This window comes from Arachis stenosperma, chromosome 6 (genome assembly GCF_014773155.1).
Source record: "Arachis stenosperma cultivar V10309 chromosome 6, arast.V10309.gnm1.PFL2, whole genome shotgun sequence".
Taxonomy (NCBI): Eukaryota; Viridiplantae; Streptophyta; class Magnoliopsida; order Fabales; family Fabaceae; genus Arachis; species Arachis stenosperma.
In genome coordinates, this window is record NC_080382.1 from 4,179,672 (window position 1) to 4,193,522 (window position 13,851).

Sequence of the window (13,851 nt, forward strand, 5' to 3'; positions counted from 1 at the left end):
CATTATGTTACCATGGCTATAGTGATTACAAGCAACCTACCAATTAAATGTGAACACCTGGCTTCTCTAAAATAACGTTCACTTTGAGTTACTGTGTTTAAGTAAGGTAAAAAGACTAATAATTAGAGTAAACAATTTAAATAGAAATTTGGAAAAGATTATTTCTCTATACTAAAAAAATAAAGAAAAAATAAATGTTATTACATCATCCATAAATACTGAGGTATTACATGAGTTAGGGTTTTTTGGGAGTGGAAAGAGTAATCGTTATAGGAAGCATTGGCATACACATTGTTTGCGATCTGCTACGAGAAGAGAAAAAGTGGGAATCCAATGGGAAACCGCCGTTGAGTTTGCTGGAAGATGTCGGAGAACTATTTGTTCTTGGTACTCGTGGTCGAAGAAGATAGATGTTGGAAGCAGGGTAGTAACGACTGATGAAGACAGAGCAACTTATGACCTGGTAAGAGGATTTTATGGATTATGTGTGTTTTACTTACTTCTGTCTGGTATAGTTTTTCATAGATACTGTTTTGAGGGAGAAATGTGTGGCTGAAAACAATGTACAGGAGACGCTTTTACCGTATCTGATGACTTGACCCAATATTGTGTTTGTTTTAGTTAATAACAGTAACTATATGATCTCTAATTTCTTGTAGTGCAAAATTTGTTGTTGGAGTAAGTAGTGTACCAAAATGTGGTAATTTGGAACTAGGTTACTTGTATAAATTTATTTCCATAGTAATTGAGGCTAACATCTTCAAGTGTGGCTACTATTTAGTTCTGTAACACCTTAATGTAATCACTTAGATTCTTGTAGACATTTTATCATTGTAAAAGTTATGTATGAGATTTAGGGAATGTTAAAAAACTGAACTAATGAAGAAGTCGTGTTGGCATAAATTAATAGTAGAGTACCAAATTTTACTGCATAGTATAAGTACACGTTGGGCATCATGGAGTACACTCTAGGTAAAATGGTTGCATTCAGAAATTAAGCCTTTGAAGGGTTAAACTTTTTATTTTTGGTCATTTTGATTCAGAGTTGTGGCCTATGAATTACATAATTTTGTCTTTATTTCCACCCTACCATAAGCATTTTGCATTCATACTTTCATTTGTACATGTATGATTGTTATTGAGTGTGGACGAAAAAGATTAAATTGAGAAAAGAATTCTGTTTTTGTTAAGAAGTGAACTCTAATTTATTTCAAGTATAAATTCATGATTTGAAACAATTAATTGCATGTATAAAATAATTTTTTTAGACTTTACTCTGTTTATCCTTGTGGTTATCTATTTGTTTTTTCTTTATTTATTCATTAAGAATAAATTTGACCTTTCAATATTTAGTAATAATGAACTTGCAGTCAGACAAATTTTGGTCTGATTTAGTTTCTACATTAACGTGAAAATTGAAATTCACTTGAGATTTGAAAATGATATTTTTCTTGTACTCCAAACCAAATAAAAGAATTCTTTTCTTGATGGATAGCTATTCTGAAGGCGTTCCAAACACAGTATAAGCTGATCCAAGGTTCTTTTGGATGCTGATTAATGATTTTTGGGTCGTATGTCTTATACTCAGTTACTATGTTATTTTTGTCTAAGTTGCCAGCTGACAAATTCGTTGCCTGTTTAGGTATTTGGTGGTGTGAGATGGACAGCGATTCAGAAAGTAGCTCAGAGTTCTCTGCACAGTGGAGTGATGGATGGAGCACGGGATCGGAGGCTGACGAATGTGAGACAGTAAGGCAATCAGAAGAAGTGGACATGACATTGTTGGATACTGAGGGAAGTAGTAGGGTAGCAGATGATGCAAAAGATCAAGGATCTAGTTGGGCGACTGTGAGGTCAGTTGAAGAACCAAATAATTCCAATCGCTGCGAGGCAGGGGTAACAGCAGAAGATTTGGCTATTGCTGAGTTCGATTCAGTTGAGGAGGCATATGCAAGGTACGTGGAATATGCACGGGTTATCGGGTTTGCAGTTCGAAAGGGAGATTCGGGAAGAGATAATGAAGGTAATGTTGTGAGAAAATTTTTCTTCTGCAACAGAGAAGGGTTGCGCGATAAGAAACATTACGAGAGGATTGATAGACAGCGGGCACACAAACCAATTACAAGAACCAATTGTAATGCTCGATTTGTGGTTCATCTAGACAAGGGTTATGGAAAGTGGAAGATGAAGTCTTTCGTCGCGGATCATAACCATGAACTAGCCCCAGCAGACCACACAAATGTGATGGCACCGCATCGGCACATGTCGGAAGGCGACAAGGCCCATGTTCATAGCTTGCACGAAGCAGGTTTTCAGACAACCCAAATCATGGGATTCTTTGCCTATCTCGCAGGTGGTTATCGCAATTTGCATTTTATAAAGAAGGATCTATATAATTATATCGATGATGTTCGACGTTCCCGCATAGTAGAGGGTGATGCTGCTGCGGCCATTAGCTATCTTAAAGGGAAGACCGAACTTGATCCCCTAGCTGTGGTACAATACTCGTATTGTGCTGAGAACCATTTAGGTAATCTATTTTGGTGTGATGGTCAAATGCAGCATGACTATGATTGTTTTGGTGATGTCTTGGCCTTTGACTCAACCTATAGAAAGAATTTATACAATAGGCCTTTGGTGATTTTTTCAGCTACTAACCATCATAGACAGACCATTATATTTGGGTTTGGGTTGCTTGAGGATGAGAAGATTCCTTCTTATAAATGGTTGCTAAGGAGTTTTTTGGATGTAATGAGGCAAAAGGAGCCGATGGTTGTGGTTACCGATGGAGACGAATCAATGAAGGAGGCTATCCGGAGCGAGTTTCCTAATGCAACACACAGACTATGTAGTTGGCATCTTGCTCGGAATGCTGTCTCTAATATTAAGGATGCTAATTTCTGTAGTGCATTCAAGACTGCGGTGTATGGAAACTTTGTGGTTGAAGAGTTTGAGAACTATTGGGCAGAGATGGTTGAGAGCTTTGGTTTAGAGAATAATGAGTGGATTGGAAAAACATACGAGAAGAGGGTGCATTGGGCAAACGCCTATCTGTGTGATAAGTTTTGTGCAGGAGTTAGAACAACATCGAGATGTGAGGGAATCAATTCATCCCTCAAGAAGTTTATTAGATCTGGAAATTGTCTACTTGAGCTCGTGGAGAACCTGGATCGTGTGGTGAAGGATTATCGGAATAATGAGTTCATGGCCGACTTCAAAAGCTTGTATTCGGAACCGGTGATGACAACAGGGTTGGAAAGTATTGAAAAGACTGTAAGCAAGGTGTATACGCGAGAGATATTCTTTGAGGTTAAGAAACAAATAGAGTCAGTTGGTGCGTTGCTCGTGCTGCATCGTGAGACTTATGGTACCATTCAGAAGTTCATGCTAAGGAAGTTCCGAAAGCTCCGTCGAGTTTATACTGTTTTATACGATAGCAGTTCCGAAAATTATGAGTGCTCGTGCAAGTTGTGGAACAGTCTAGGGGTCCCATGTAGTCATATATGTTGTGCGATGAAGGAGCTTGAGATAGAGGCATTGCCTAGGCTATTAGTGCTTCGCAGGTGGTGTAAAGATGCAAAAACATTGGTGTCAGTTGGTGAAGTGCCAGTGGTCGATCCGGAAAAGGCGTTTCGGGTACGTTATGGGTCTCTGTGGAGTGCATGTATGTCTATGTGCTATATAGCCTCTCAGGATGGAGAAACGTACGAGAATGTTCTTTCTCAAGTAGCAAAATTGACGAAGGAAATTGAGTCAGCAGGCCCACGAGGCGGAAGGAACCGATTTGGGAGAGCAGGCGATGACCTTGTCAACATGCTGGATCCAACTATTGTAAAGTCGAAGGGTGCTCCCAGGGGCAGCACGAACGCAAAAATGGGAAGGCGATGTAGAAGGTGCCATGGGCTTGGGCACGATCGTAGGAATTGTACTGCGAGGAACGAACAACCAGATGATGAGGTTATTTTCTAATTGCTTTCTTACTGTTTGAGTAGTTTAGGTCTGTTATGTTGTGTGATGTATCATTAAAAATTCAGCAGCGTTATTTTGATTGAGCAGTGTTGTCTTGTCTTTTCTGATTTTGTAGGTAGAAGGAACTATGAACAGCCAATCTCAAACTTCTTGTAAAAAGGTTCGACAAGGTTAGGCATTCGCCAATTGGTGATGTGCATATCATTTATTCATCAATGTCAGGCCGTTGAATGAAGCATGTTAGCATTTGCCAAACCAGGGGTCCATTTTTTTGTACTTGTTGCAGATGCGGGTTTGAAAATTTACGTGAAGCAGTGTCTTGTATTGAACTTTAGTAATGCTAATGCGTCATGTGTTGTGAATTAGGGACGTGCATTGTACAGCAAAATTTGAATGTCTTTCATGTGTTCCAAAGTAATGATCATGGATAACATGAACCCTTAATGGTTAATTTGTTTCAGCCTTAGAATTGTCCGCTTATGCGTTGTCATTATTTCTCGATACTTCCAACCGTATTGGACATAAGGCTTGTTCTCTCTCTTTCTGGCAGAAGATGAAAATTCCTTTTAATTCCTCTAAAATGAAAGGTACCCTCATTATAAGAACTACTTTTACTAATGAGTTTTTTTTTAATCAATTTTACCCTTTATTTTTTTCATTGGAGGATCCTTATTACTTGAATATCTAAATATATAATTAAATGTTGCTATACAATTTTCATTTTTGGTGTGGTATAAAAAATTTTATTTTTAATTTGGTTCTGTTAAAATGAACAAAGTAAAAAAAAAACTACTAATAACTAAGGAATAAAGTCATGAATCATGAAATTTTATAACTTAAATTAGAATTAAAATAAAGAGTACTAAGAGTACTAGAAAAAATAAAAGTAATGTAGTTTCATATATTTTTGTTTTTGATATAAAAATATATGTTATCAATTTTTATATATTATTTTTATTTTAATAATTAATTATTAAAATCTCATAAAATAAATTAATAAGGTATTTTTAAATATCTAAATTAAAATAATAAGATAAAATAACAAATTTATTTGGGTTAATGCATATTTTAGTAATTTTGTTAAAGGGCCTGTAATTGTTCAACTTCCATATCTTGGTATAAAAAAAAGGGCTTGTAATTGTTCAATTTCCATATTTTGGTAAAGCGATCCATGCAATAGCATACTCTTAAAAGTTTACACAGCATTTTACTATTAGTACATACATTTGAATTTGAGTTTCGAAAGTTAATTGTATTGGTTTAGTATTGGTCTAACCAGAAAAAAAAGGTGTAACTACTGCATCAAATGGAAGAGCAACAAATATGGATATGAAAGCCAGTACATGATGGTTTACTAAATTATGCTTGATGAAATTAGAGAGGTCCGAAAGACACAGTTGATGTCTATGAAAAAGCATCGACAACTATAGTTTGTTTTACAAAAGTCGAGTGTATTTGAAGCACACTCTTTGGAGACTGCATGATTTGTGCGCGTTCCTGAAAGGTGCTTATCCAGTCGTACCTCATCTGTAACTCCTGACACCGTACCTATATCGAGGTAGAACATCAGAACTTGTTGTTTTATGTTATACAGTGGTGCAGTGTATCTGGATTGGAGGTTAAGAAAATTTTCATAGACATCCTGATAAATGCATCATATGAGTGAGGATTTTACCTGTGTAGGTCAAACGTGTCATGGGTTACACAAGGAGTTGCATGAGAATAGCCACAGAAGGTTGCCAAACCTACTCCCAGGAAATATTGCACAATCCAATAAGTTGCTGGATTACATAATATTATACAAAAGGCTGTGGTCTCTCGCCAATTTATCATTCAAACAAGCATATGTCAAAAGAAACTTAGGTGAACTTGTGAATCAGTTAGCTACTGGGGAACCGTTGGTTAAGTTCCTCCAGTATTCCAACGCAGCTTGGATGACCTCCATGCGCTTGTCATTATGGTACTTTAGCACCATGTCAACAGCAAGCCTCATATGACTGTAGTCTGTAATTTTCTGCAACCACAAGCGGTTCACTCAGCACATGTTCTAATAATACTGCAAACATAATGCTAAAGTCTATGATGTGTGGGTATACCTCAGCCTCGTACGAGTTCCACAGGTGGTACATTATCATCCATTGCGCAACGTATAGGCCGCAATCATTGCTAGAACAAAAAAAATGTTTTACCTATGTTATTTTTTTAAATCCTGTAACACATCATGCTGAATCAAGTGACAACAGTTACACTAAGGGAGTTATAGATTCTGCAACACTTCATCATGCCAACAAAATAGAGGGTGGAACAAAGATATCATATCATAGATAATCATGGATCAGTTAGTCACATATGACTTTAGTTCATAGCCAGCCTAAGGTAACAGAAGTAGATTTCGTATTAGGGGTACCTTCCGGGGTCCTGCCTGGTGACCTTAGGCTCCTTTATCTCGTAGTCACTGCACATAATCCTAGGATTTGTCGGTTCATCATACCAATCATCACTGTCCAGCAGCTCCTCCAGAAAGATAGCCTTATGGTTGCATCAGGGCGTACACACAAAGTTCATTATTAACATTGCTTACCGAATAAAATGTAGTGCAAAAATTAGTTTCAACACGAATTGATAGACCATACCACTTTTTTAAGTTGCCGAAGCCGCTTGGGTCTATCATCTTCTGAGGGAAGGGAGTCCAGGTACACAAGCTGTCTGCGAATGACGTCAATCACAAGCAGAAACCAATGTCCATCGCACCAAATGGGACAATAAATCTCCCAGCAGAAACCATTATCGGAATGTTCACATGCGTAATGAATTAAGAGGTAACGACAACATTACAAATCCTATCGGGACTGACCTTGCAGACCCTGTTGGCTTTGCCCATAAAATCCTCCCTAATGGCCTTCAGTGTCGTATAAGGAACTGGTCCCCTTCCAGTGGCAATTTGCTGTAACGACAAAGTTCAATGGTGGCCATAAAACACTTTTTCATGATTATAATACTTAATAAAACAAGTGTTGTAAGTTCTCAATTCACAGGGTCTGAAAAAAAAAAGCAACAAATGTTAAAAAATTAAAATTACTTTCAAAGCGCGAAATTAGTTTACTACCTGCAACAACTTGATCATCTAGAAATTTATGTTATTAATTTCAACAACAACCAATTATTAGCGGCAGAATTAACAAAAAGATTTTTATTAGAAGATAAGGTTCATGGGAAGTCAACTCACTGAGAAGGTTGTCGGCAAGAACCAATGAATCCTGGTGGAGTTCCCGGCCAGCATGCAGGCAAGTAGAATCAGCACCTGTAAACATTCACAATGCATAATGCTTAGGCATGCACTTCAGCAAAATCATGCAACTGGAAATTGGAGTATCATGTACAGGGCCTGCTGTACTGAGGCTTGTACTCACGTCGTCGACCACGGGCTTCCTTGGCTCCAGAGTTCTGAGAGCACCCCTGGTAATAGCGCAGTGCGGGCTCCGAACAAGTAGCTCGCTGCGGTGTTCAGTATTAGCAAGCATAATTTATTTCGAATGTAGTTATCACATGATTTCAAGAATGTGGGTGACCATTCTTGTTAACGAAATATGCAAATCATTTATAACAGTGGAATCCAACAGAACATGCACTAGTATGAATTTTGGGATGAAAAATGTTGCTGCTATAATCAGTTGTGAGACTTACTCTTGGTCAAGTTTCGTGTTGAATATGTACGCCGCAGCGCATAGATCAAGGCCTACAATCTTCATGTCCTTGGTGGGGAAAAAAGTTAATGGCATACCCTGAAAGGAGAATCTCGTGTGCAGTTAGTAAATATTTTTTAGAATAAAAAATATTGTGGTATATACACCAGCTACTAAACAGAAGCTTCTAACCATAGGGTAGGACTTACACGGGGAATATTTTTCCCAATCTCCTTCCCCCACTGGCTCCTATCGACATGGCGAATCTGCAGAAAGTTTTGTTGCTCAGCATATTGGACTGCTGGGATGGAGCTGCTAGTGATGTGAGTCTTTTCTCCCTTGCTCTGGCCCACCCCAGAAATGCTCCCCGAGTTAAATAGTTTTCTCTTTCCCTTTGGGGTTTCTCCTTTTGGGGCAGGGGTCGATCCAGAACGCCGCTGTTTGTTTCTGCGCTTCAAGCGGAAGGTGCTACCTTCTGGACTAGATGGCGGCGTCGGAATTGGGAGATAGTCAGGGTCGGTTCCAGTTGTTGTGGGAGTAGGATTTTTCTCTCGCTTGTACGTCCTTAATGTTCCTCCGCTTTTTCCAATGGTCCCTTCGGTCATGGTGGTCTTCCTCGCTTTTGGAGAGTTACTACCAATGTGGGGTGATAAAGCTTGCTGATTTATCATTTCTTTCACCAGTTCCACATACTCCTCATTTAGAAGCTTCTGGTTTCGGATAACGAATCTAACGTCGGCAATGTCAGCTTCAATTTGAGAGATGCGTTCAGCCAAAGACGTGGTTGTGATTGCGTGTTCAGGTTCCTTGGAATCCCTCCTACAACAAAAACAGGGTAACAAAGATAGATCTAACGATGATGGAAACTAAGTTAATGCTGTTATCACGTAAGTAACGTCCTTAGGCGGAGGCTTACTTGTGTTCCGACCCAATAGCATGGCTGGGGGCAACTCCAAATGTGAACCCCTAGGCGCGGACGGTGCAGCGGAAGCTCCCGGAGCTGCAAATGAAGCCGGTTCCTTGATCTGTTCTTTTTCCATCGCCGCAACGTCTTGCACTCGAAGTACCTGCTCACACAGATCATGTTGGAATACATAATTCGGACTTGAAAACAGTGGTTTAGTGTTTCGCCATGGGAGGGTGAGGTTGTATTCCTCGGCGACGGTATCTCAAACGGTGCAGAAACCCATGCTAACAAAGAACCTCTAAAAGGTATGCATATAGGGCTAAATCTCTCTGCGTCGATGGAGATGAAGAGAGTGGCCTCGCCGTTCTGTTTGATTGGGTCGCTGGCCTCTCATTGATGTAACAAGCCGTTTCACAGATTTAGGCCTCACTACGGTTACTATTGGGTTAACTTCTTGGGGCCAAATAATTAAGTAGTCATCACTTTTTAATTAGCTGTATTTAGAACTGTTTTTTTTTTTTGTGACTGGGCCCAACAACCCAACTTGCCTTATGGCATTGCCACTAACATCCCGCATCCAAATGACCCCGTATAAAACACATTAATGTTATAGTAAAAAAAAATAACAGTAATGTTAAGGCCAAAGAAATTTGAGTAATGTTTTTAAGACTAACTTTTTTTGTTGGGATAGGTAAATAAATTTATGCGATCCAAAACTTAGTTTTGGTTTTTTTTTTATTTTTTTTGCCGGTTCACAAAAAGTTATCGAATGTTACTAATAACATGTACTCTCTTTTATTAAAAAAAAAACACATGTACTTTCTTTTTAGTTAAAAGAAAAACCGCTGACAAAAAAAAATTAAAGTTCAAGGAAAAACATGTACTCTCTTTAGTTTGTTGCATAATATGCAGAATGATTAAACCATTAATTGATTCAACCAAAATATTAACATAAGAGACTGTCAACGAAATGGGATGAAATTAAAATGTGTTGACTTAGGGTGAATTCTAAACTTAAGATCGCAAATTTATTATTCAAATTTTTCACTGTAGAAGTACTATTAGTTTTTTATTTATTTGTCATCAAACAAAAAAAAATTTCAGATATTTGCAGACGTTAATTTATGCTGTACCTGCCAAATATTTTTATTATTTACACATGACATTTTTGTAAATCCTAGACATATTTAATTCATATACTAAAAAAGATATAAGAACTTTATTAAGTTATCTTTTGAAAGTGATTTCAGGTATTTATATACTTGAGTCTTTAACCACATAGATACAGAAATTTGTCATATTAATTGAAAGACATGAACATGAATAAGTGGAATAAATCTTATCTACCTACAATAAATTACTACAGTCCTATACAATGATGAAATGCACATAACATTACCTAATTTTATGGAGATCAGTTGAATCATTTAATGTTTCTTCGAGAAATAAGAATTTCATAAACAGATCTGATAGACATTTTCGCACCAAGTACTTCAAACATATTAAATGAAGACATAACTAGGAGACTTAAAACAAGAATGAAAGTGAGGTCTTTCACTTGAAGTATGCCCCATAATGGTAAAAACAGGGCGTGAGAATAAACAATCTATTTCAGTAAGTAACTTTTTTCCGTGTGGTGTTGTCGTATTAATAGTGAATATTCGCATGATGAATTCTAACAAAGAGGCGAGGCAGATGAGCTGGACATGAGTACCTGTTTCAGCTTTCAGAATCGTATGGGAAACAGTGCCTAAACCCTCAGGATGTAGTTCTCGTCGTAGTTGCCCGACTTCAAGTAAGGCTTGGCAAAGTTTTGAAAATCTAGACTTCTGTGTGATCTTTAAACATAAACAACGTAGTTGGAAGGTATATGTGGAGCTAGTATGATGTGCAATGGAGATGGAGGGATTATTCCTTTGGAGACTCCATAGCCATCACTTATGAGATGAAACAGTGTGGCCTAATTAGTCTTATTTACTTACGTTATCACTAGAAGAAGAATAGAGTTTTTTAACATTAGAGAACCAAGGATAATCCGAATAAGACTTTTAACTTCAAGTTAGTGGCATGATCTTTTGAAGTGGAGTTGATAACTGGATGTGACGGTCGCACATGACAGCTGCAACTGAGTTGACATGAACCGCGGCTACAACTGATTGATTAAGCAAAAGGTTATAACCACACGCCATCGTTTAAGGTTCGCCGTTTTGGTACATAGTATTTTGCTGGTACTGCCTTCAGCGAGCCAGAACATTATTTTCATGCAAAACAATAAAAATTATGACAAAAAGTTTTAGAATAAAAAATATTCAAAAATTTTATAAATATATCAAAGTAAAAGAAAAGTTTGTAACTAAGATATTTAATATTGAAATAATACATTATTTATACTTTATGAATATCGATATATTGTTAAGTAAGAATGTGCTTCTTACGCGACTTATTTATACATTAAATGTATAATAATAACTATAATAATAATACATGGTATTAATCATTGCAATTAATTTTATTATTTTTTAACTGACATATAAAATATTATATTTTTGACAAATATTTCATAAATTTTTAATATTAAAGAGTTAAATTTAACTCATCAATTTTAAAATATAAATTTTAAAACCATAAAAAATAACTTATTAACACAAAATATTAACTAATATTGATAAAAAAAATTCGCTCTTAGTATTTTTTTAAGGATGCTAAAGGATCAAGATAGTTATTACTATTTATTTATAATTTATAATGAAATTTTTTAATAATGTATAAAAAATATTTATAATTATTTTTTTAGTAACTAAATGTACTCTTTATTATATTTATTATAGATATTATTATATGTACTTTTTATTAACGTTTATACCGTAATAAATAAAAATAATATACATTCATTTATATATCTTGGTGTACACCTAATAAATCGAATTGGAATGTGAATTTTTTCATTAGGTTATGTATAAACACTAAAAATTCACAAATATTAGAATTTTAAATCCCTATAAGAATAAACAAATAAACAAATTAAACTCCTTTTAAAAAAAATATTGGTTTACAATAATAAATAAATTTAATTAACATGAATTTTCAAACAAAAATTCTTTTACATAAATAAAAATATAGATTAATTACCTAAATCAATCATTGGAGTTTTTAAAGTTAGAGTTTAGTTTCTTAAATTTTCAAATAAATAAAACAATGTCTAATGTTTATTATTGTTAGACAATTCGGTCTCTTTTTAATTTGATTCGAAGACTTAAGTATAAAATTGTCCCTACCAATTTGAGAAAATCAAAATAGTTCTTAAAAATAATTAAGTATTTTTAAAACAGTCATTTTGATTACAGGAATCAAATTGAAGGGATACTATATATGAGCCCGTTGGATTTGGATTCTCTAAAGTTTGAATTTTACTTTAAAAAGTAAAGTGTGATCTTTCACCGTTAATTTCATAGGTGGGACAAAAAATAAATATAAAAGAGAAACTATTCAAGGGTAGAAGATCACACTTTACTCTCTAAAATAAAATTCAAACTTTAGAGGATCCAAATTCAAGCCCGTTTGGGAAACAATAAAAGCTATTATTTTTAATTTTTAAATTATGAAAAGCCATAATAAGCGTGTTTGGAATCGTTTAAAAAAAAACCTTTTAACTTTTCGAAAAGTTTATTCACAGTATTGTGATGAAGTAGAGATATATGACTTCTCATTCTCAATTCTACCACTTTCTTACAAAAATTGACTTTAAAACAAAAAAATTTACTTTCATTATTGGCTATGTGAAGATGTTTTCTGTTTTTGCTGAGAATACTATCCCTCCACTGTTATAAAATAACTAAATAAATAAATAAGGAAGAGGTAACAAATATAAAATATAAAGAGAGGGAAATAAGTATTGCAACACAAAAGAGAGAGAATTGTTTATTGCTTTTGTGTGTGTTCAAAGGCCTCAGCCTATGCTCCTATTTATACATGTGCAAGGCTTCTCTTTTTCAAACTACATTAAATTCATTCATCCTTGGGAAACTCTATCTTATGGAAAATGGGCATCACATAAGATGTGATAAGCCATTATTATCACAACAACCACCATTCCATCTCGTAGAAGCACTGTCCTTGCACCACCATTTTCGCGTAATAATTTATTTGCTGAAAGTATTGACCCTCTACCACCATTTTAAAATAAATTACCTATTGCATATATTTCTTCCAGTTATTTTTTTTTATCATTTAATTGCTCTATTTTTATTATTAACTTTATATTTAATTGTGTGTAGTACGAAATATCAGTTTTATTTTTATTTGTTTCAAATGCGATTTTATTTTTATATAACTTATTATTATTTTTATAGTTAGTTATAACAAATTAATAAGTGTTTGACCCCAATAAAGGAGGAGGCTAATAGGAGTAAATATATATATATATATATATGACACACATCTTATATTTGTGTTGTATGTTCACCTACCATATCATATCATACACAATAAAACAGCAAATACTAACTATATAATATTTTTTTTGGCATTGTCATCAAGATTATTGTGAAATAAAATTTTATTACTATTCACCACATACAAAAACACTACGTGGTAAAAACCAATTGTCCAAAAAATGGAACTAATAGGAGAACAAATAAAGAATCAATTGCCTAAACAATTGTAATCTTAGTGATTAGGTTATGTAAACATTCAATATTAAAAAGTATTTGTTATCATCGTTATTTTAATTTTTATTTTCTTGTGTAAAAAAATGTATCTTTTGAGTTATTTATCCAAATGCTACAACTTTAAAATAAGTACTTCTATAACTAAAAATCCAAATACAAAATAACTTATTTATAAGTTGCTATTAATAAAAGTCCTCGTTTTCCAAAAGAGCTTATTTAAGTTGTTTATCCAAACTGGTCGTATATTGTCTAACAAAAAGAATAAGGCTTAGGGTTGGTTTGGTAAAGCTTTTACTTTTCGAAAGTAGCTTATGAAAGCTGTCTTTTAAAAGATAGCTTTTTAAAAGCTGCAGGCAGTTGCGTTTGGTAAAACTACGTCAAAAATAGCTTTTAATAAGCACAAGCACTACAATTGTGTTTGGTAAAATAGCTTTTAAAAATTCAAAAAATTATAATAAACATATTTATAACGAAGAATAATTTTTTTTTTAAATTTTAGAGACCAATAATTTAAATATTTGTTTGATTTATTCTCTATATTAATATAAATAGAGTTATAATAGTCAATAATAAAATTGTATGTAATCCAATGTTAGTACTGATACATCCATTACTCATCTATATA

The 13,851-nt window shown here is 34.7% G+C and overlaps 2 protein-coding genes across 2 annotated transcripts; one reads left to right on the forward strand and one right to left on the reverse strand.

Annotated features, from left to right (window-relative positions):
* Positions 1-4,420, forward strand: LOC130933451 (protein FAR1-RELATED SEQUENCE 5-like). The gene is made up of 3 exons (XM_057863067.1): positions 1-463; positions 1,643-3,957; positions 4,085-4,420. Exons 2-3 carry the CDS (start codon positions 1,660-1,662, stop codon positions 4,142-4,144), a joined length of 2,358 nt encoding a protein of 785 aa, XP_057719050.1. The 5' UTR covers positions 1-463; positions 1,643-1,659; the 3' UTR covers positions 4,145-4,420.
* An 873-nt stretch (positions 4,421-5,293) lies between these two features.
* On the reverse strand, positions 5,294-8,935 carry LOC130933003 (uncharacterized). The gene is made up of 11 exons (XM_057862487.1): positions 8,569-8,935; positions 7,862-8,471; positions 7,654-7,751; positions 7,380-7,464; positions 7,196-7,270; positions 6,824-6,913; positions 6,603-6,671; positions 6,377-6,498; positions 6,066-6,135; positions 5,645-5,983; positions 5,294-5,517 (listed from the first exon to the last, which is right to left on the reverse strand). Exons 2-10 carry the CDS (start codon positions 8,321-8,323, stop codon positions 5,846-5,848), a joined length of 1,209 nt encoding a protein of 402 aa, XP_057718470.1. The 5' UTR covers positions 8,324-8,471; positions 8,569-8,935; the 3' UTR covers positions 5,294-5,517; positions 5,645-5,845.
* Between the last annotated feature and the right edge of the window lie 4,916 nt (positions 8,936-13,851).

Coding starts and splice junctions, on each gene's coding strand:
- LOC130933003 (XM_057862487.1), bottom strand. CDS start 8,323: ATGATAAATCAGCAAGCTTTATCACCCCACATTGGTAGTAACTCTCCA. Junction 7,752..7,861: donor TTGGGAAAAATATTCCCCGT/GTAAGTCCTACC, acceptor TTCTCCTTTCAG/GGTATGCCATTAACTTTTTT. Junction 6,499..6,602: donor TTCGGCAACTTAAAAAAGTG/GTATGGTCTATC, acceptor TGCAACCATAAG/GCTATCTTTCTGGAGGAGCT.
- LOC130933451 (XM_057863067.1), top strand. CDS start 1,660: ATGGACAGCGATTCAGAAAGTAGCTCAGAGTTCTCTGCACAGTGGAGT. Junction 3,958..4,084: donor ACGAACAACCAGATGATGAG/GTTATTTTCTAA, acceptor CTGATTTTGTAG/GTAGAAGGAACTATGAACAG.